At 40.9% G+C, this 21,587-nt stretch overlaps 1 protein-coding gene across 1 annotated transcript in view; it reads right to left on the bottom strand.

Annotated features, from left to right (window-relative positions):
• Positions 1–1,220: 1,220 nt before the first annotated feature.
• The window catches only part of LOC145407066 (uncharacterized), a 30,611-nt gene continuing 10,244 nt past the window's right edge, over positions 1,221–21,587 (bottom strand). Inside the window, exons 3-8 of the mRNA XM_080278091.1 lie at positions 18,653–18,953; positions 18,311–18,540; positions 17,699–17,879; positions 17,056–17,155; positions 16,573–16,702; positions 1,221–1,341 (exon numbers count right to left, since the gene is read on the bottom strand). Of these exons, the coding sequence (XP_080134217.1) occupies positions 1,240–1,341; positions 16,573–16,702; positions 17,056–17,155; positions 17,699–17,879; positions 18,311–18,540; positions 18,653–18,953 (1,044 nt within the window). The 3' untranslated portion in view covers positions 1,221–1,239. The remainder of the gene's footprint in view (positions 1,342–16,572; positions 16,703–17,055; positions 17,156–17,698; positions 17,880–18,310; positions 18,541–18,652; positions 18,954–21,587) is intronic.

Genomic DNA, 21,587 nt, shown 5'->3' on the forward strand with positions numbered 1-21,587 from the left:
CAAAATTACGGGTTTTCAGAGGGTTTGAAGTTGAAAACGGTTGAAAATATAGTAACTGCTGTCGGGCGAGGTTTGTTGTGCCTGGCACCACTTGTCAGCATATTGCAAAGAATCCTTCTTTTGTGCCGGTATCCTTTTGTATGATTTGTATGCTTTGACATGGTTGGAAGCAGTAACATATCTGAGGATACTGAGTTAAAACTTGGAGAATAAATCGTTATAGAAAGGGGGTCACAAAATCTTAGCATACGTCACTAAATCCGACTTAGGGCTAAAGACGTGAACATGCGTAACGACACCTAGATGAAAATATTTGTAAATAAATGATGCTAGCTTCCCTGACAGTGATTTAGATCCCTCACGTTAATTGAGGCTCAGTCATGGGGGCTTAGGTCAGCGTTGAGCAGTGCTTCTCAAACTTTTTCATTTCATTTTCCACTTGTGGGGATACCATTGTCGTGGCCCCCCTTCAGTTTTCTTTCAAGCCTCTCGTAAATAATGATGAAAAAAAAACTGTGTCGGTACTATTCTCCATTTATTTTAATGCTTACAGCTATCAGTCACAGTACATATTTTGTTTCCTATCGTTGGGATGGATAGAACTGTTTGCTTTCAGTCAGTTTAGAGATTCGAGGTTGACTCACTGATAACACACATATATATATTGTGGGAAATGGCCAGAGGACTCTAAGTATTATTTCACTGACACACTCCAATTTACTACTTAAATACACCAGCCAGCCATGACCCCCCTAATATCCTGCTGTGTCGCCCTGGGGGGCCGTGGCTCCCAGTTTAAGAACCAGTGGCCTAGATTGTGTGTGTGTGTGTCTGTCTGTGTGTGTGTGTGTGTGTGTGTGTGTGTGTGTGTGTGAGAGAGAGAGAGAGAGAGAGAGAGAGAGAGAGAGAGAGAGAGAGAGATGAGATAATCATTCTTGTTTGTGTTATGGCTGGTTTGTAATCGATATCATACATTATGTCTAACTAATTATATAGAACATGTCTAGTGTGATGCATACTCTACAGTATATGTAGATATTCCACCATTACATGTTTTATGAAAATCAAAATTAGATTACATTTACTCTACCGTCCCAGTAATTAAGACTTTAGAACATTATGTAAAGAAGTAGCGTCCACAAAAGCATAATCAATTATTTGAAAAGAAACATGCTCAAAGCTTTATTAATGCTGTGATTCCCATAGGCTGTCGAGGGGTTTTGGCAGAATCTTGTTGGTTCACTGCTGTTGAGACAACGTCCTTATATGGGCCACGATGTACTCCAGTATAAAGATCAGGCCTCCAGCTGCACATCCCATTCCAAACACTGCAAACATTCCCTAAAATTATAAAGAACAATCATTAAATTATATATGTTAAGAATGCAGGCGCATGTGTGTACATCTGTGTGTGTGTGTGGGGGGGGATTACAACTCCAGGCTTAGAGGTATGTGTGTGTGTGTGTGTGTGTGTGTGTGTGTGTGTGTGTGTGTGTTGATGACAACCGTAGGCTTAGACGGAAGTGTGTGTGTGTGTGTGTGTGTGTGTGTGTGTGTGTGTGTGTGTGTATGTGTCTGTTGTGCTTGTGTGTGTGTGTGTGTGTGTGTGTGTGTGTGTGTGTGTGTGTGTGTGTGTGCGCGCGCGTGTGTTTGTGTGTGTGTGTGTGTGTGTGTGTGTGTGTGTGTGTGTGTGTGTGTGTGTGTGTGTGTGTGTGTGTGTGTGTGTGTGTGTGTGTGTGTGAGTGTGTGTGTGTGTGTGTGTGTGTGTGTGTGTGTGTGTGTGTGTGTGTGTGTGTGTGTGTGTGTTGATGACAACCGTAGGCTTAGACGGAAGTGTGTGTGTGTGTGTGTGTGTGTGTGTGTGTGTGTGTGTGTGTGTGTGTGTGTCTGTTGTGCTTGTGTGTGTGTGTGTGTGTGTGTGTGTGTGTGTGTGTGTGTGTGTGTGTGTGTGTGTGTTGTGCTTGTGTGTGTGTGTGTGTGTGTGTGTGTGTGTGTGTGTGTGTGTGTGTGTGTGTGTGCAAAGACGGGCCAATTTAACAATTACTTACTTGGGTTTGGTTTTCATTCTTTCAGTCATGAAGACGCCCTAACTACCAGATATTCTGACAACACTCACCCCCTCACCACCACCATCACAATGTTTACAAGATCTACGTAAGGAATCTGAAGCGGTGCGTTATTTTAAATTTTTTATTATACTTATCACTTCTGTAATAATAATAAAAGGAGTGATTACATAATGAGTTTTCATTTTTTTAAATGTCTCTTTGGAAATGAATTGTTTATATACTCGTACTTCTCAGTTTCAGTTGGTGAATGTGTTGCATAAAATTATTGTCTGCAAAATATAGGGTGATAGCACTTTTTTAATATCTGTATCAGTAACCTCAACAAAACAATGAACAAAAAACGGCGAGGACAAAAAATATGAGTACCTCCCAATAAGCTGATCGTGATATAATTGAACTGAAAACGTTTGATCGCTGTGTGCTGACGGCAACACATGTTCGGATGCACTGTAATATTGTTCTCTCCAACAAGGAGAGTATGTTTTAACCCGTTTGTTTGTTTGTTAGATTGTTTGTCTGTTAGCAGGATTACTCAAAAACTAAAAGAGAGATTTGGATCAAATTTGGTGGGTAGATATCCCATGTCCCAGGGAACAATCAATTAACCTTTGGGACAAATCCGGATCATATTACAGATTCTGGATCCGGAAAGCACCTTTTCCGAAACACTAATCAATGATCTATCTATCTATCTATCTATTACCAGACGCCTTAATCCCTTATACGGGGTGGCCACAAACAAATCCCCTCCACGTCACCCTGTCCCATGCCATTTTACTGCCCTGCTCCCAGTTCACACCCCCTTCTCTCATATACCTCTCCACTCCATCCCTCCATCTCATCCTTGGTTTTCCATTCCCTCTCTCCCCCTCCATCTCACTCACATACACTCTCTTCGTCAGTCTCTTACTCTCCATCCTCTCCACATGGCCAAACCACCTCATTGTGTTTCTCCTAACGCTTCCTATCACATCCACATCTACACCACAACGCTCCTTCACATCCTTATTTGTCAGTCTGTCTCTCCATGTGACTCCACAGGCTTCTCTCAAATAACTCATTTCCACTGCTCTCATTCTTGACTTCTGTCCCTCCAACAACGTCCAAGCTTCACTTCCATATGTTAGAGTTGGTATCACAATACTGTCATGTAATAACGTTTTCACTTCCGTGCTCACTTCCCTGTTTCTTATCACTGCTCTCAAGGAACCAGCAACCTTTCTTCCTTGTTGTACCCTTTCAAGCACTTCACCCTCCAAACTTCCATCCTTACACATCACACTACCCAAGTACTTAAACGTACTCACATTTTCCATTTCCTCATCATCCAGCCTCATTGTACATTCACTGACTTCACCTCTTTCGAAGACCATAACTTTACTCTTCCCTACATTCACTTTTAGATTCCGTTTCTTACACATTCTCCCAAACTCATGCACCAAGCCTTGCAGCTCCCCTTCGTCTTCACTTTACAACACAGTATCATCTGCAAAAAACAGTACAGGGAGTTCCCAAACACTGCTCTCTCTCATTAGGGCCGCTCCATGATGAAAATCCTTAACCCATTGGAACAGTATTATGGAAATTACGGTGCCCTTGACGGAGAGATGCTCTCCACTGAATGCCCCTCTAGCTACCTTAAGAATCGTATTTTTGTGCCGACTCAGTCGATTTACTTGCGAACTGCATAAATTTGAAACATTACCTAAAGAGGATTAAGCTCATTCATGAAAAAATGAAAAAGATAAACTTAAGTGATACTCAAGATCGTCCTCAGGAGAACTTAAAACGTTTTTAGTTACTTCACAAATCCTTTACCATAAGGCTGCACCCATGCTGCATATACTACTTGCCCCATCTGGAGGGCGCACCCCATAGTCTGGAGAACACTGTTATAAGGATAAAAGAAATGACTGGAATTGGCATAAGAGGGAATTTCCCTTGAATGTGATGACGTCTACCGTATTACAATCAGGCTCACTGCAGTGAGATATTATTATTCTGCTTAAGAGAGAATCTCGAGAGCGAAGAGGTAAATGAAGCCTATTGGTAACCCCTCTTGTTTAGAGTGTTTCTCTTACGCTGAGTAAATGTGTCGGTTGATAACAAGAAAATAGAAAAATATATCCCATAAGTTTGAAGTAGTAAGTTAGCTATTACTCTGACGTTTCTGACTACACAGATCCCATCCTCAGGGAGACCACAGAAGAAATAAAGGCATCAATTGGCACTGGACTACAGCCATTAAAAAAAAAAAAAAAAAGAATCGCCTCAAGATGGTGGACTCTGTTGTATGCTGTTCGTGCTATCTCCGGACAAGTTTATCCAGATTAGGACACATCGCAAGAGGTTAACAAAGGTTATTTCTAACTCTTTCAAATGGAAATACAGTATACTCACAGCTGTGTAAAATGATGTGGTGGTAACAATAATAATTGTGTATATTAACACATAAAACCCCTGTCTGGGTACACGTTCTAGGTGTTAGCTCTTAACCACCTATTTTCCTCCTTAGACCTGTTCCTGCCTTGACACTTTCCCCAAGGTGGTATTTTTCCTCTTAAGCCCATTTTTTACGTGGACATGTTTTCCCCATTGAATCTGATTCAGTACATGGACCTACTTTACCCTATTTTCACTCGGATTATTTTTTGTCATCCTATTTTTCCTACAAGGACCTATTCCTCCTTTGAATATGTTTTCCCCTTGGACTAATTGTCTACCATGGTCTCTTTTTGCAATGGACGTATTTTTCACTATGGACCTAGTTGCCACCTTGGACCTACTTTTACAGTGGGACTATTTTCCCCATTGGGCCAACTTTGAACCTATTCTTCCCATTGACAAGCTACCTCACTAGAACCTATTTTACCCACAGACCAATTTTAAACTCTTGGATCTTTTTTCTGTCATGGAAACTCACTGAATCTCCACATGAACTAATTTACTCTCATGGATCTATTTACCCTGTGGAGATAACTGCCCGTTGGACCTATGATCTTACTTTTTTTTTTTCTTACGTGTCCGACTCTGGGGAAAGGCTGCAGGGCCTATTTCTCGGGGACAGTGACCTATCCCGAGGCCCAGTAGTCCTCCTACACCTCCACATGTCACCACTTCGGCGCTAACACCCACCGTCCATATTAAATACATGCTAGGGCTGTGTTTACAAGACTGGTGTATTGGTATTAGCAGGGGAATTTTTACATGTCGGCGGGTCATCTGGCAGATCAGGAAAGTCTGCTCTTAGGAGATTCAGATCCATAAACTATTCCCTGCCCCAGCCAGGATTCGATCCTGGGTCCATTAGGACTGCAGGCCGCCTCTCTACCGATTGAGCCACCGCCTCCCCATTTCCCTAGGGACATTCACCATGGACCTATTTTCCCATATGGATCATGGGCCTATTCACTTCCCCGTAACTTAATTTACCCGGGCTAGTTTCCTCACTAAACACCCACTAACGTACCCACCAACCCACCCTGCCCACACACCTACCCACCCACACAGTCCACGCGATTCCTCACTCACCCAGTTCAGCCCATTCCCTGCAGAGCCACCCATACCATGCTAGTCCCTGCACAACCACCCCACCCACCCAACCAGCCCCGATCACCAACTCAATAAATGTTCCACACCCACCTCACTCACCCTGCTTGCTTACTAACCCACCCCACGCACTCCATACAACTGCCCACCCACCCTGGACACCCTTCACTATCCATCCATCCCTCTCAACCTGCCCATCCCACCCACCCACCAATCTCACTCATAGGCCCACAAGCCTACCCACCAGGACACCAGCCTCCACCAGTAGGATGCCTGGCAGGTTTACACACACACACATACACACACACACACACACACACACACACACACACACATACATACAGGAGAGAGAGAGAGAGAGAGAGAGAGAGAGAGAGAGAGAGAGAGAGAGAGAGAGTAACAGCTGTTTTTGTACTACAGATAATACGGCGTCGTAGTGCTGTTAGGGACTAACATACCATGAGCTACGACCTGTATTTGCAACGACAGTAAAGGCAGTGGCAGAAACTCCATATATGTTTTTTTCCTTCTGCACACTAAAATCTGTGTAATGAAAGTGACCCTGGTCGAATAACTATTAGTGAATCCGGTGCCTTGAATGAGTCCAGGCTAACCGTAAGCCATTGACAGAGTGTTACCCTTAAGAGAATTATCCCTAAGTTAGTAATGGAGAGTTGCCCTTAAGGTAGTGATGGAGAGACTACATGATTTGCAGTTTCCTATAAGTTAGTGACGACGAGACCCTAAGCTTGTGATGGAGAAAGTCACCTATAGCTTGGCGAGTTACTCTTAAGTTATTTATGAAGAGATCTTGAGTCTGTGTTGGAGAAAGTCACTTATAAGTTGGTGTTTTATCCATGAATTTGTGACCATACCACCCTAAGTTTGTGATGAATTAAGAGTCACTCGTATGTTAGTGAGTTTCCCATAAGTTTTTCTTGAAGAGATCCTAAGAATGTGATGGAGAATGGGTCACTTATAAATTAGGGATGAAGAGAGTTACAAAACCCTAATGATGGAGAGAGGTAGCGATGGTGAAAGTTATCCATACATTAATCATGAGACTTATCTATAAGTTATTGATATAGAGAGTTAACCATAAGTTCGTGATGTAGAACTGTGACCCGTAAGTTAATGGTGGAGAGTTGTTACCCAAAATTTCGTGGTGAAGAGACAGTTACCCATAAGTTATGGCTAGAGATGTAAGAAATTACCAGGAGTTTCGACCCGACCTGAGCTCTTTTTAGGCATCAGTATGGAGGGAACAAAATATGCCTTTATACTAGTATATGGCAATTTTAGAAAAAAGAGTGTGGGACTAGTAAGAATAAGCGAGGAGAAGGAAGGATGGAAAGGAAACAGCGGGATTAGGTGTTGGAGAAAAGAATGTGCGAGGGTAGGGATGCGAAGTGAGGATGAAGCGAGAGAGAGAGAGAGAGAGAGAGAGAGAGAGAGAGAGAGAGAGAGAGAAGTAGGATAGGAGTGCAATGGAAGTAGAGATTACAGGAAGCCCATTGGCCCATAACAAAGTTAACTGTTTACAAATTAAAAACAACTAATTCTACTAGGATCAAAACGTTTGTGAGGAAAAGAGAGAAAAGTGGATGTTTCTCCCCCGACCACCATGCAATCCTGCAAAAACCGGCAGGGAAATAATTTAAGTTTTGGAATTTGAAAAACAAATGAGGAAAAAAGAAAAAAAAATGCTCTACCTCTTAAGCACAATTGTGGAATACCATCAATATATATAATAGCACTGATATATGCAATTAATACCTTAATTTTGCTGCTTGTAGAAAATCTCTCGTTTTCTCATTGCTATAATGCTATACTCAAATTACTCCCTCAGCACTTACGTGACTGCATCTTACTTTGCTCTCTCTCTCAGGTCCAAAACCACATCATTGATTCATCTCTACACACACACTCATCCTTTGCCCAAACAAACTGTAAATTGCCACCCTCCTCTCACCAACTCTAAAAGTGAATGTTTCGAATCCTGCTAATACACTGTGGTTCAAGGTTCACATCTCAGGGGATCTGGCCACTGGCAGCACTGATACAAATACAGGCATGGAGTCAAATGAACTGTACTTTTCTTCGGATTTTTTATTTACGTATCAATACTTTAAGTTAAAACCTCGTTAAATCTTGACAGCATTATCTGGATGCACTAGTAGTAACATTAAATACATATGTTACCGTTGTACTTGAAAGTTGAAACATACAATATTGAATGTGATATTTTTTCTTTTGTGGGATTAAGCATAAAATTGTAAAGGTTAATGTGATGTTTGATGATATATTTCCAAAGAAGTGATCGCACACGGTTGCAGGCCAGGCATCTACGTGCACTGTATTTCAGTAGATACTTATACTGTACATAAACCCGTCACCAACTACACCCCGAGGTGTCAGCCACAAACCCACCCATCCACCTCTTTTTTTTTATTTATTTTTATTTTTATTTATATTTTTTTTGCTAGAGACAAGTATCCAAAGTAGTGTCTATTTCCACATCGATCTCTTTTCCCTGTGGGTGTGCTTTACCCTATGGATCTGTTGTTCCCTTGGGACCATTTTGCTCATGCTCATATTATCCATATGGACCAATTTTCCCCCAAGGCCTTAGTCTTTTTCCCCATGATCCTGTTTTCCCTCACGGACATACTGTTCACATTGGGGTTATTTTCCACCATGGAACGATTTTCTCCATCAATATATTATCCTTCCATGGGTCTGTTTTCCTCCTTAGCCGTATTGTACTCATTGATTAATTTTCTAACTTGGTTGGATTTGACTCCCTTCGGCCTATTTTCTCCGTTGAGTCTAATAACCCGATAGACCTATTTTCTCCTCAAGAAGAAACACCAAATCCCCACATGGACTTATTATCTCCCATGCACATCTTTCCTTTATGAACCTGTTTAGTCCATTGGAGTTACATTCCTACTTGGCCCAGTTCCTCAAGGATATATATTCCCCTAGACCTATCTTCCCACAGGGACTTCTTCTCACCATGGGCCTATTTACATCACGAACCTATTTTTCTACTACCCACCCACCCACATACCCAAGCTTGACTCAGTGTAGTCTCTCTCAGGAGTAGGATAAGGACTTACAAACTCGCCCCTCCCCCTACACACACACACACACACACACACACACACACACACACACACACACACACACACACACACACACACACACACACACACACACACACACACACACACACACACACACACACACACACACACACACACACACACACACACACACACACACACACACACACAGAACGAGGCACAGACTTCTAAACAGTACAATTTATCAAGTACAATATTTTGAAATAGCCTGTATAGTTAATGAAAGGTGTGTTGTGTTGTCCCTTTTGTTTTCGTCATAACCCACCTCATTTCTAAAGTGATAATAGGATGATGAAGATTTCTAAAATGACGATAAAAACTGTACATTAGTCTCTTGAAACAGACGTGACGAAAACCACTGGGTGGCAGTGTTTGGAGTGAATGGTGCTGGGGATGTGGATGATGATGATGGTGGTGCTAACACAGTAATACCGGCAACCTCACATCCCTCCTGGTAGTTAGGCACATCGATCCTCCCTACCAGACTCTTTGGGACGTCCTGGATGACACTGATGTGGAGATAATTCTTGTTGCAGATTCTGCAAATATTCTATATTTTCGTGCAACTAATACTAATGATGAAATGGCTGAATTATAATATAAAAGCTTCCAGTTCTTGTATATGCGAATCTTCTGTTTTCTCCTTTCTGATGCTGCTGATAAACCGATAGGCATGGAGTATTTCAGATATGATGTATGCTGATGATCCTCTGTTGCTTGGCGTTGGTACTTACAGTAGTAATGTTGTGCGCTGCTTCTGAGTATTATATGTTTGTGAGCAGAAAGGTTTGAAACTACTCTAAACGCTGATACGGATAATATAAAAAGAATACTGTAAATAGGAAGTACAGATAGAAGAAGACTTAATGGCCCATGACGAGGTTTTCCTTTGGAGAAGAAGTTAATTCTGCTAAGATCTGCGCTACGCGCAGAGAAGAGGATAAAATGAATAGGAAAGAGGAAGGATCTACCCCACCCACCACATCATCCAACAAAATTGGTTGCAAGAAAAAAAAAAAAAAAGCGATGTTTAAAAAAACACAAAGAGAAGGTTTTATAGAACGGCCAGAAGAGCCACAATTATCCACAGTGTAATCTCTAATCTACAGATCTGCAAAAGTAAGAGCGTACACAATCACCGAATGTTCTTATTATTTAGCAAACTCACCCTCGTCAGCATACGCTTCAACCTGGAAACAAACAACACTCAGTTATAGCCGTGTCGAAGTATTTGTCTAGCTGAATTTTAAAAGTGTCGTTACTTTTTGCACTAACTACTGTTGCTGGTAGTTTATGCCATTGTTGCACTTAGCTAATATTAAAGTACTTTTTCCCTATGCTCATATCACTTACTTATCTCTTGTTTTTGAGATTGATTCCATTATATGAGTATCTAGTCATAGTATCATTCTGTATTTCGAACAGATTATCATATTTAACTTATCTGAGTTTAAGAATTTTCAGTACAAGAAACAGATCTCCTTTGGGTCGTGTTTTATTATCTTTTTAAAGAAAACATACTTAGTTTCTTCAGTCGCAATTCGGGGATGGGAGGTAAGTTTTGCAGCGATGAAATAATTTTTGTGGCTCAGCTCTGCACTATCTCAAGTTTGTATAGCTCTGCACTCTCTGAAGTTTGTATATCTCGATTACAAGCTTTGGGGACCAGTACCACATACAGTATTCTACGTGAAGTCTACGGTAATAATAAGAGACGAATATAGTTTCGAAATTACATCGGGCATTTTATGATCGAAGTTTCTTGCGATAATGCCGACCATTCTGTTTCTTTTGTTTCTAACCGGTGTACAGTGTTTTAGAGATCTTGAGGTCGTTAGTGATAAGAACTGCTTAATACTTCTCGCCATTTTCTTCCGTCAGTGGCGTATCGAACATACAATGGTCATTATTTAATGGTTTTGTCGGCAAAGACCTTGCATTTATCTACATAAATTTTCATCTTCCATTTCTCACTCCAATTTCTTAACTTATCCAGGTTATTTTTTATAGATTCACGGTCCGCATTCTTAATTACTCTGCCTCCAATCTTCGTGTCATCTGCAAATTTCGCTACTTTTCAAAACGAACTCATTTTTTAGAGTGAAAAGAACAGGTTCTAGAGCTGACCCTTTACGAACTTCGCTAGTTACATCTACCCAGTCTGATGACTCCCTGTTTATTACCACACGTTGCTTGCGATTGGTTAGCCAATCAGCAATTCACGAACATAATTTGTCATATAGACTTTCTGGACATCTAGTTAGATGCCGTCCCATAGTAGTTTTGCTTCCCAAATATCGTATATATATATATATATATATATATATATATATATATATATATATATTTATAATTAGCCGATTTGTAACGTATGATGTCTTATTTTGGAGTCTATGCTGGCTACCTTTCAGTAAGACTAAGCTTGTTAAGGAAGAAAATGAAATAATCTCTAATCAATGTTTCCCATAATTTGCCTAGTACTGTTGTTAGTCCAGCTGAGAGGTAATGTCTTCAACGTTTTTACCGCCTTATTAGCAACAGATGATATTTGAGCGAGCCTCCGTTGAGCTGGTACTAAACATTCAGATTTTTAAATATATTTATAGGAAATATTAACTAATTTAAGCATTGGTGGAACACACAAGATGTTTGGTCTAGACCAATTGATTCATTTGGGTCGATTTTCTTAATATAATTTGAAATATTACGTCCTGTTGTTTCATTTTTTGGTAAGTTATGATAGTCTGAAGAAAATTGATTGTGGGATAAGAATCGTATCGTTTAACTGCATCGTATATAACGGTTTCGTCCTGCTTGTATGCTGTGGGCTTGGTCACCTAATGGTGGCTCTCCACGCTGCTCGATCTCTGGCAGCCTGGCTGTTCAGCTCCTTATGTCTAAGGTCACACTATGACCCTGTCCCAGGTCTTTTTTGGTCTGCCTCTTACAACCATACAAACGATGTTCACACTTGTCACCTTTGCCTAAAACTGTCATCCTCCACCCTATCAACCATCTCGGTCTACCGCTCCTCATCACAACTCCAATACATTTAAGTTCCATATTTCCTCTCAGCTGTTCAGTCGAAATCCTTGCCCCCCCCCCCTAGACCTTGCATTCAAGGACACACAACATATCCATCTAATAATCGTCCTTTCAGGACTTTTGAGCCTAAAAATATCCTCTTCCTTTACTGCCCAGGTCTTACTACCATAAAGCACTACATTCCTTGAACATGCCGCATACAAGGATCCCTTAGCACGAAGGAAGAGTTCTCTCATGTTTGGAGAGGCAAGAACTCCCTGAACTTCATCTAACCACTCCTTACCCTACTCCAGCTCCACCTCTAGCTCATAACATGTCCCTCAAGTAACAAAACTATTCCAAAACTCAAGTGACTGTCCAGCAATATCAATCCTTTGATGCCTGCCAATCTCTACATGCTCTCCCCGACATACCTCATACATGAAGTCAGCGTTATTTCACAACCTTCCACCAATACCGCTACATCTGTTATGCATCCACTAATCACAAACACTACACAAGATGGAGTTACTTTCCACAACCTTGTGGCAACGCTCCCCTTCCTTTGACAGCACAGCCAGCAGCCCTACATATCATCACTTTTGCTTTATCTCCATTTACTCTCAAACCCTCGTGCTCCATTCTGTCTCTCAATTTCCTAAATTTCCTTTGTCTCCCTTTCATTCTCTGGAGTCAACATCAAAGCCATCAGCATACAACATCTCCCATGGAACTCCATTTCTGAAGTCACATGAGAAATCCTCATGCACAATGAAAAACAATAAGGGGCTCAAGACTGACCTTTAACATATGCTAACATTCACCGAAAACTCATCACTCTAATCTCACCTGCGTACGAGCAATCATATACATAGCCATATCCACTCTAACCAGCCATTCCCCGATCCCAAGCTTTCTCACTGCTTACTTCACCACCTTCCTATGGGCTCTGTCAAAGTTTTTTTTTTGCAAATCACCAAAAAAATAAAAGTACAACTCGCTGTTCTATGCTATATATTTTTCCTGAAGCTTAGACAATCAGTATGGCATCAGTGGTCCCTTTGCCTGGCATAAACCCAAACTGCATCTCATCAGTGACTGAAATGTCATCAATGACTGGAATGTAACACTGACATATTTCAGAACTTCCACCTATCAGAAATCTTTATTCCCCGAACTGTATCTCTTTGGAACTCGCTTCCCAAGAGTTGTTTTCCCGAAAAATTCAACCTACAGCTGTTCAAGTCCAACTGTTATAGATTTTGTATGGAGGACACTAGTAATACGGTGTATGGATCATTTATTTATTCATTCGTTTTTCCTTCATCTGTTGTTATTACAAAATAAATCATATTATCTAGGACTTTCTCCATTACATTCATTATCTGGTCCCAAGGTTTTATGCCTCTTTAAGTTCTTCATTTCAGGGCATCACCCTTCCCCTAATACATTTTTACGATCACACTCTTCAGCCAGTCATCTGGGACAACACACTTATAAATCTTAAAATTTATCAAATCAGTAACTACACCTACTCCTACATCTCCTGAGGCCTTCAGCATTTCAGCAGGCAGCCCAAACACGCCTGTTAACTTCCCTAACTGCTTCCTGTCTATTGCCTTGCTTATAGTAGCAGCATTAATCAAAGGCCAAGGATCAAAAAATAGATCCCCTGACTCCAAACCTTCCTTGTTCCAGTCAAACTCTTCATTCAGCAGCCGGTTAAAACACTCTCTCCAAGCATTTTTTACATCCTCACTGTCCACCACTACCTTATCTTTCCTTTATCATTATTCGCACACAGCTCACCTGTAGTACCCATGCTCTCCTTCTTCATCTGATTTGCCACACTAAATGCGACATTCTTGCTTTTGGCACTATTTACGTTATCCAGTAAGAGTCTCTGTGACTCAGATTTTGCCCTGTATACCTCCTTTCTGATTAAACGCTTGGCAGCCAAGTATTCCTCTCTGATACTATCCCCTTTCCATTCCTGAAAAAGCCTTCTTTTCTTCATATTTGCAGCTTCTACACTCTCATCCCATCACTATATTACCTTATGTCGTAGAGAGCCCCTTGTCCATCCACACAATGAATCAGTAACTCTCAAGAGATTGTTCTTGAGAGCTCTGTACTACTCATTAACATTTATTTCCTATTCAGCCACTATTCTACTCTTCTCACTTCTTCAGCACCATGTCACATACCAGTGATATATGATACTGCACACGTTCTTCACACCTTATAACTTTAATATCTGCCCACAATCTCCTATTAGCCCTTCTAACCAGAATGTTGTCAGTCTGGATGCTATTACCACCAGACTCATATGTAGTCAGCCTACTTTCTCTTTTCCTAAAATGCATGTTGCACACAGTCATGTTCATTGCCTCCTCAAATTCGGGTATCCTTTCTCCATCTGCATTCCGTGTACCATCTGTGCATCCCCAATGCACCCCTCAATATCCTTGAGTTACTTCACCAACATGACCATTTAAATTCCCACTCAAAACTACAATCTCATTATTCCCCATGCCACAAAATATATACTGTATATCATCATCCCAGAATCTTTTTTTTTTTTTTTTTTTTTTTAACCAAAAAGGCCAACCTGTGGAGCATACACCAATATAGCTGAAATCAATGAGTGTACCAAACAATATTTTCACTTCTTTCATCCTTTCATTACCAGCCACAAGAGCGAGGCTGGTATTGTTTTCAATTTGTCTGTGTGTCTGCGTGTCTGTTAGCACAATAACTTCGGAACAGCTCAAGATATCATCACAAAATTTTACATATGTGAAGTAGGGAAAAAAATCGATCACAATTTCGAAAATGGTGAAAGTAGGTCAAGCTCTGTGTGTCTGTTACCACGATAACTTCGCAGCTGCTCAAGATATCATCACAAAGATTTGCAGGTGTGTAGTAGGAATGAAAATGTCCAACGAGTTCAAAATTGGTGGAAGTAGGTCAAGTTCTTCGTGTCTGTTAGCACCATTACATCTGCAAGAGTTAACCGTTACTCCCAGTCCTTCATTTATGCAAAAGGTCAACTCTGGAGCTGTCTCTCTCTGTCTGTATTTCCTACTTCCTATGATCTCCAGTCTTTCAAATGCGGTGTGTCCAGGCATCTCGAAATGAACGATCTTGATTTTGGCTGTCTTTTGTATTGTTTTTTTTTTTTTTTGGAAGGAACGGTTTGCGGGCTCCTGGCCTTTGGTTCCTTCTTTCTTGAATAAAAAAATAATGATCAAGATATCATCACAGAATTTTACAGGTGCATAATAGGGATAAAAATCTACTACGAGTTCAAAGCTGGTGAAAGTATCTCAAGGTCAGAATCATACTCCGAGCTGCGCTAGCTATGTATCGGCTCGCAGCTGGCGTGATTTTCCTCTTGGGTGTTTCTCTAGTTTGATTTTATTACATTCATGATACATATCACCCATTTTTTTTTTTTACCAGCATACCCACACCACTGTATCTGCCTGGACTTCCCTGCTAAAATAGTTAATATTTATAGTCCTTCTAAACATTCATTCTAGCTGACCCTGCCGTGAACCTGACCTCTTATAGGAATCAAACATTCACCTGTCTCCTACTCAGAGTCTCTACCACTTCCTCCCATCTACCTTTCAACTTACAGTATTACACGATGTCACTCTGGACCTCTTAAGTAATTTGGTTTCCATAGCCTTGCTTTTGCTTCTTGATTTTCGTATTTGTCATGTCAGATCAATAAAAGAGGAGATGAACCACTGGCCCCACCTGCCCACACAGTCCCAAGTCCAGGCAAGGGATCAGGGACCCATAACCCACCAATGGCTGTGGCAGTGGCCTTGGGGCATCTTGCCAGGAGAGCTACAGGGATACCCCCCAAGCATTCCTTAGCACTGAAACCGCCCCACCATTATACATCCAGTGATAGAGCACCCTTCTGAGGCACTACTCCCAGGGTCAGGTCCCTCACTAAAGAATCGAAATGTCAGTCTGGGAACCACAGTGCCATGTACCCCTTGGGTCAAATGCAAGCCCCATCCCATCCCTGTCCCAAAACTGCACTGATAGATCCCACGCCATTTCTGCCAGCAAGTCCACCATTAAGCAGCGGGGGCAATATTTTCTGACCACATATCCTTGATGATGCCAACCCCTGTGACGTAGTAGGGTACGTTGTGTGGTAGGTAAAGCACATGTATAGTAGTGCATAAGATAGAGGAAGGTTTTTGGGAGAGCATGCTGGCCTACTCCCCATGTTAGTGTCACACTGAAAAAAGGCAACAAAGGGGGAATGGTCAGGGTATCCTGAGAGTGGGTGAAACGAGAGCTCCAATTCTCTCTATCACCAGCAATCCCATCCTCCTGGGAGGGTAAATCCGTGATCGGTTGGTGCTACAGCCTGTTCCCTAAATACTTTTTAAAAAGACTCTCAAAATAGTTCAGTACTGTTGCTGTTGTGTGGTTATCATGGATGAGACCACCTTCCTGGTTTAAAAGAGGACCTATACTATATACTTTACATTTTCTTACTCCTTATATAATGAAAAAATCTTGTAGGATTTGATTTACCTTCATGAAAAATACCTTATATTCTTGATTTTTCAGATAATTTTCGTACACTGCAGCTGTAACTCATTATGTTTGGTACTGTCATCGTGCTTATCAGTAGGTCATTATATTAACAATGCTTTTCTCTTGTAAACGATGATTCTCCAATATTCTTTGACATCCTCAGAGAGAGAGAGAGAGAGAGAGAGAGAGAGAGAGAGAGAGTTACATACCCATAAGTTAGTGATGGAGAGGACAGTGGTGACGGTGATGATTTTTGGCGAGTTGATGCAGGAGGTGGTGTTGGGTAGGGTGTGATACAGCCACTTGTTTAGCAACCCGGATTCACCCAGCGCTAACATGCTGTGCCATGAATACATTTATTATCAGTATAATTATGTGATGATGTGGATGTGATTGAAAGATTTAAGAGAAATACTCTGAGATGGTGTGGCCATGTGGGGAGGACGGAAAATGGAAGACTGAATAGAAGAGTGTAAGTGAGGTGGAGGTCAAATTGGGAGGGGAAGGCTGAGGATGAGATGAACGGATGGGATGGAGATGCATATGAGAGAAGGGGGGGGGTGAGCAGGAGACAGGGTGGCCTGATGGGGGAAGACAGGGTGATATGCAAGTGATTCGTTTATGGCCACCCTTTCCAAGAGTCCCTTAAAAAAAAAAGAAAAAAAAAAAACACGCATGTTCCTCACACTTACCCCTTATTCAAACCAGGGAGGAGAGGACTGTTCTTCTGAACAACGGATGACGCTAAAAGTGCAAGGTAGCTGCTTTGGCCCATGTAGAAGTCGCATCTGCCTGTTTGGGGAGAGATCGAATTAACCTATTCAGTTTTAATTATTCCCATAGTTCTTTCACCTTAACATGACAGAATTTTAGTATTTTAGTATTTTAGTATTTTTCACGTTGCTGGAAGTAGAAAAAGATAATGCTACGACTCTACAGTAGGCTACATCTTCTCCATTTCACTTTTTCATGACTGCCATCATATTCTAGTGTTATTCTGTTCTTACAGCTCAGTGAAGAAGATTATGAGAAGGATTTAAACTGTCAAGATTTTTTTGTGTTTTACTTAGGCTGAGGTGTTGTTTGCCTCAGATTATATAAACTTTATCTCATTCATAGGCAGGAAACACTCAAATACTTCAAAATAGTCTGACATAATGAGGAAACTTTTGCTTTAATTTTTTATTTACTCTTTACTGTATTTTTACTCAAGAAGGATTCATCCAAGCGATGTTGTTACTGCTTTCACGTTGGGCTAATTTTTATGATACATATGGCACAACCTCGAAACTGATTATGCGATCAAACTTATGTGAATTGCTGATATGCAATAACCTTTGTTAGAGAAGTCTGTGGCCATCATGTTCCAAAAATTGAAATCAAGATCGAATACGACGTGAGTTCCAGCTCTGGCCACTGTGTCAATACTTTGCCATAAAGTGGAGTATGTGATCCATTTCATTCGCTCAGTGTCCAGCAGATCACCAAACTCTCGAAATATTCCTGTCTTTACAGTCTGAAAGTTCACAGGTTGGAACAATTATAACAACATCAACAACAACAACAACAACAAAACACTCTCCTCATAAATACAGCATATTGTAATGTAAATTTATACAGATAAACGTCCCTGAGTTATAAACAACTTAAAATTTAGTTTCGTTTTATAGTGGCACTTTAGTATATACTGTATAGAATAAAATATTTCTTTCTTAAATGATGTGATCCAACTAAAACACATTTATATATTCTTAGTTCCTCTCCATAAGGAAATAGTTAGATTATCAAGTAGCCCATTCATATAACAATTTCGGTGTCAATACCAGGAAGGCCTGGCCCAGGGACCGATACCTTACGGTATTTATAGTTCACCCAACAGAACAAAAAGGTTATGTATGCTTTCCTTATGGCACTTAGGCCCTGTTTCCATTAAAAAGGAGTACTGACAGTACTTGCTCGATAATAAGGGATATTTGCTGAGCCTGAAACGTGAACTATTCCAACACCACTGTCATCCAGGACGTCTCTTAGGGTCTGGTAGGGATGGTTGATGTGTCTGACGGCCAGGAGGGACATGAGGTTGCTATTGTAACTCTGTGTCAGCACCAGAATCATCAACATCCACACCCCCAGCAACAATTGTTCCCACAACCACCAATCAGTCTCTCTCCTCAGGTCTGTCGGGGAACATATATCACGTAAAAATGCACACTTATCTAATGGCCAAAGTTTACAAAACCATTCATTGTAACATAATGGATACATAAATATATTAAAGTACCTAAATACCTTCCTGGAGTAGAACGCGAATGCAGATGAATATGTTAGTGTCTCGTCTGGCTGTGTGTGACGTGTGTGTGGGAAGGCATGAAGGCAGGATCAGCATAACAATGATCATTGCCAGCAGCGATGCCACCACAGCCACCCACACCAGAGGTGAAAGAGGCAGCAGGAAGCCCCATGGGTCGACTTCAGGATGACCTCGGGCACCAAAAACTAGGTACTTGGTCATTATGCCGCCAGCAGTGAAATCTGCACTTTTATGTCTTTCATATGTAATAGCGATTGGACCGGGGATGTACTCGGCTTCCTGAAATGTCAATAAATATTTGTATATACACAAATTTTGTAGACAATTCATAATCACACAAGTTTCATGTAGTAAATCTGAAGGCAAGTTGGCTAAAAAAAAAAAAAAATGTACAGAAAAGCACAAAGTAAAAGTATTATCATTAAAAAAAACAGAGAATTGAGCCAAACATCAGTTCACATATCGTTAAAGCTTTCTTTTTCTACCTAGTTTATAATACCCACATGGATTCCTTAACAGATTCACTTTTGCCTCCCTTACTTCTGAATATTAATACTCATGACTTACTATATTATCATGCACAAGTAATAAGACAGGCATTACCTTCAGTTCAGGTACAGTGGTTTCTATTCAAATTTCTGTATTCACTACTGCCTGCTGGGGTCTTCACATCAGAAACCAATTAAATTCCTTGAACCACTGTCTTCTCCACTTGCTTTATGCATTTTTTGTTTTCTTCAATCACTGCGTCAGCATGCATTAAATCTTCCTCATTATCAATTTTCTCTCCAATTACCAGCAAACCACATTGTAAGAGATTTCCCCTGAACAAACATCTCTTAGCTATCTAAATTATTTTCCAGCATTTGTTACTCACTGACCTTCAAAGACTCTGAACCAGTTACCAAATATCCTCTTTGTTATTAGCAGACAACAAGGCATCAACTACATCAGTCAGATATAATAAGTTAAATGTAGATTTGCCTCTGCTATACATATCTCATTCTCACAGTATACTTGCTACACCCACAAGTGTTAGCATATCTATTTCTTACATTGTTGTTTGCAGGATCTCCAAATATGATCCTTTCATTAAACTTCAAAATGCAAAATTTTTATGTGTCTGACTTCTGGCCATACTGTAGGTTTCACAGCATGTTTTCTGAGGTCCAGCTGTTCTCCTGCCTACTATACACCTCAACATGAAAATACTTTGGCTCTAACACCCACTGTCAATAATGAATATGTACTAGACCTGTTACAAACAGGACTGGTGTATTGGTATTAGCTGGGGTATTATTATATGCCAGTGTGTCCTCTGAAAGGTGAGTAAAATCTGATGTATTTGTACTAGCAGGGATACTTTTGCAAGTCGGTGAATCTTGTAGATGATCATTAAAGTCTAATTTCATGATATTCAAGTCCTTGAACTGTTCCTTGCCCCAGCCGGGACATTTTTGCATGTCGGTGAATCTTCTGGTAGATCAGTAAAATTAATTTCATGTTATTCGAGTCCATGAACTGTTCCATGCCCCAGCCAGGATTCGAACTTGGGTCCATTAGGACTGAATGCTAATTCTCTAATGATTCAACCACTGCATCGCCCATGCATAATAAATGCATGTCTCAGTGAAGTTCGAATCGTTCAGTTGGACGTATATTAACCTATCCCATCTGGGTGACATGTATACATGACGACCCAGGGACGTCCGGGTGACATGCATACGTAACCTATTGTTTTGCAGCATTGAACATTCCATGGGTTATTTCCACCATGCACACCCACTGGCAACCCTCCTTCATGCATTTGAGTCATGCTTCAGTTACCTGCATGCCTCTGTAATGAATAAACCTACACAAAAATTTTCTCTGTGTCCGGATCTTCAGCTGAGCACTTGCAACAGCCGACTTCAACACCAATGAAAGCCAGAAAAGAAAAGGCCTTGGTGATAGTGCGATAGGGAGAGAACTCGAGATGACATTATCACCAATTGTGAGTGGAGAAAGTGACTTCCTCTCAGGAAAGTGACTGCCATAATGGGTATCGATATTTATGTCGCATGAGGAGGGTGGAGGAAGTGCGTCCTCCACTGTGCGTCCATCGTTTCCACCTGTATGTTCATCTGCTATTTCTGATGATGGGAATGGTTCATAGGGTATTGACAACTCATGAAAGGGGGATATTGGCATGGATGAGGAGGTAGGGAGTGGAGAAAGGGAGGAGGTGGAGGAGGGAGGGAGGAAGGAGGAGAAAAAGCAGTGCGTTAAGCCTTGCACCACCGCTATGTCTAGTTACATGAATAATGGAAGCAGAAAGTTTGTTTCATGATGAGATCAGCACCTTATTTTTTATTGAAAGTTTTCCTGCGTTCGTTTGTTTTGATGAAAGAGTATAAATCACAGGAAAAAAATTCTGTTATAGTGGGAAGATGGAGAGAGGATGGGGGGGGAAATGCATTGCCTCATGCCACAGCTGTGTCTGTTTATGTGAATACTGGAAGCAGAAAGTTTGTTTCATGATGAAATCAGTGCCTTGTATTTTACTGAAAGTTTTCATGTATGTACAGTATATTTATTATAATGGTAAAGTCTAAGTCACAGGAAAAAATTCCATTAACCCATCACGTCCCGAGCACTTTCGCACCTTCGACACCCCCCAGTCCCGACCATTTTTGAAAAAAAAAAAATTTTTGGCTAAAACCTCCGCTTTTGATGAGAAACATCGAAAATTCAGAGAAATCGCTCACCTGAGGTTTAAAATAAAATACTCGATACAGGTAGGAGTACCACCTTACCTTACAGGGTTTTCTATCAGGCTAGCCACAAAGAAAACGAGTTCTATGGGAGGATAACTATTTCACACCACTCATAAACAGTATTTATGTATTTATTTGGTACAAATTTATATGTAGT

The sequence above is a fragment of the Coenobita brevimanus genome, chromosome 8 (genome assembly GCF_032717465.1).
Source record: "Coenobita brevimanus isolate Jiangsu-jjx chromosome 8, ASM3271746v2, whole genome shotgun sequence".
In the NCBI taxonomy this organism is placed as follows: Eukaryota; Metazoa; Arthropoda; class Malacostraca; order Decapoda; family Coenobitidae; genus Coenobita; species Coenobita brevimanus.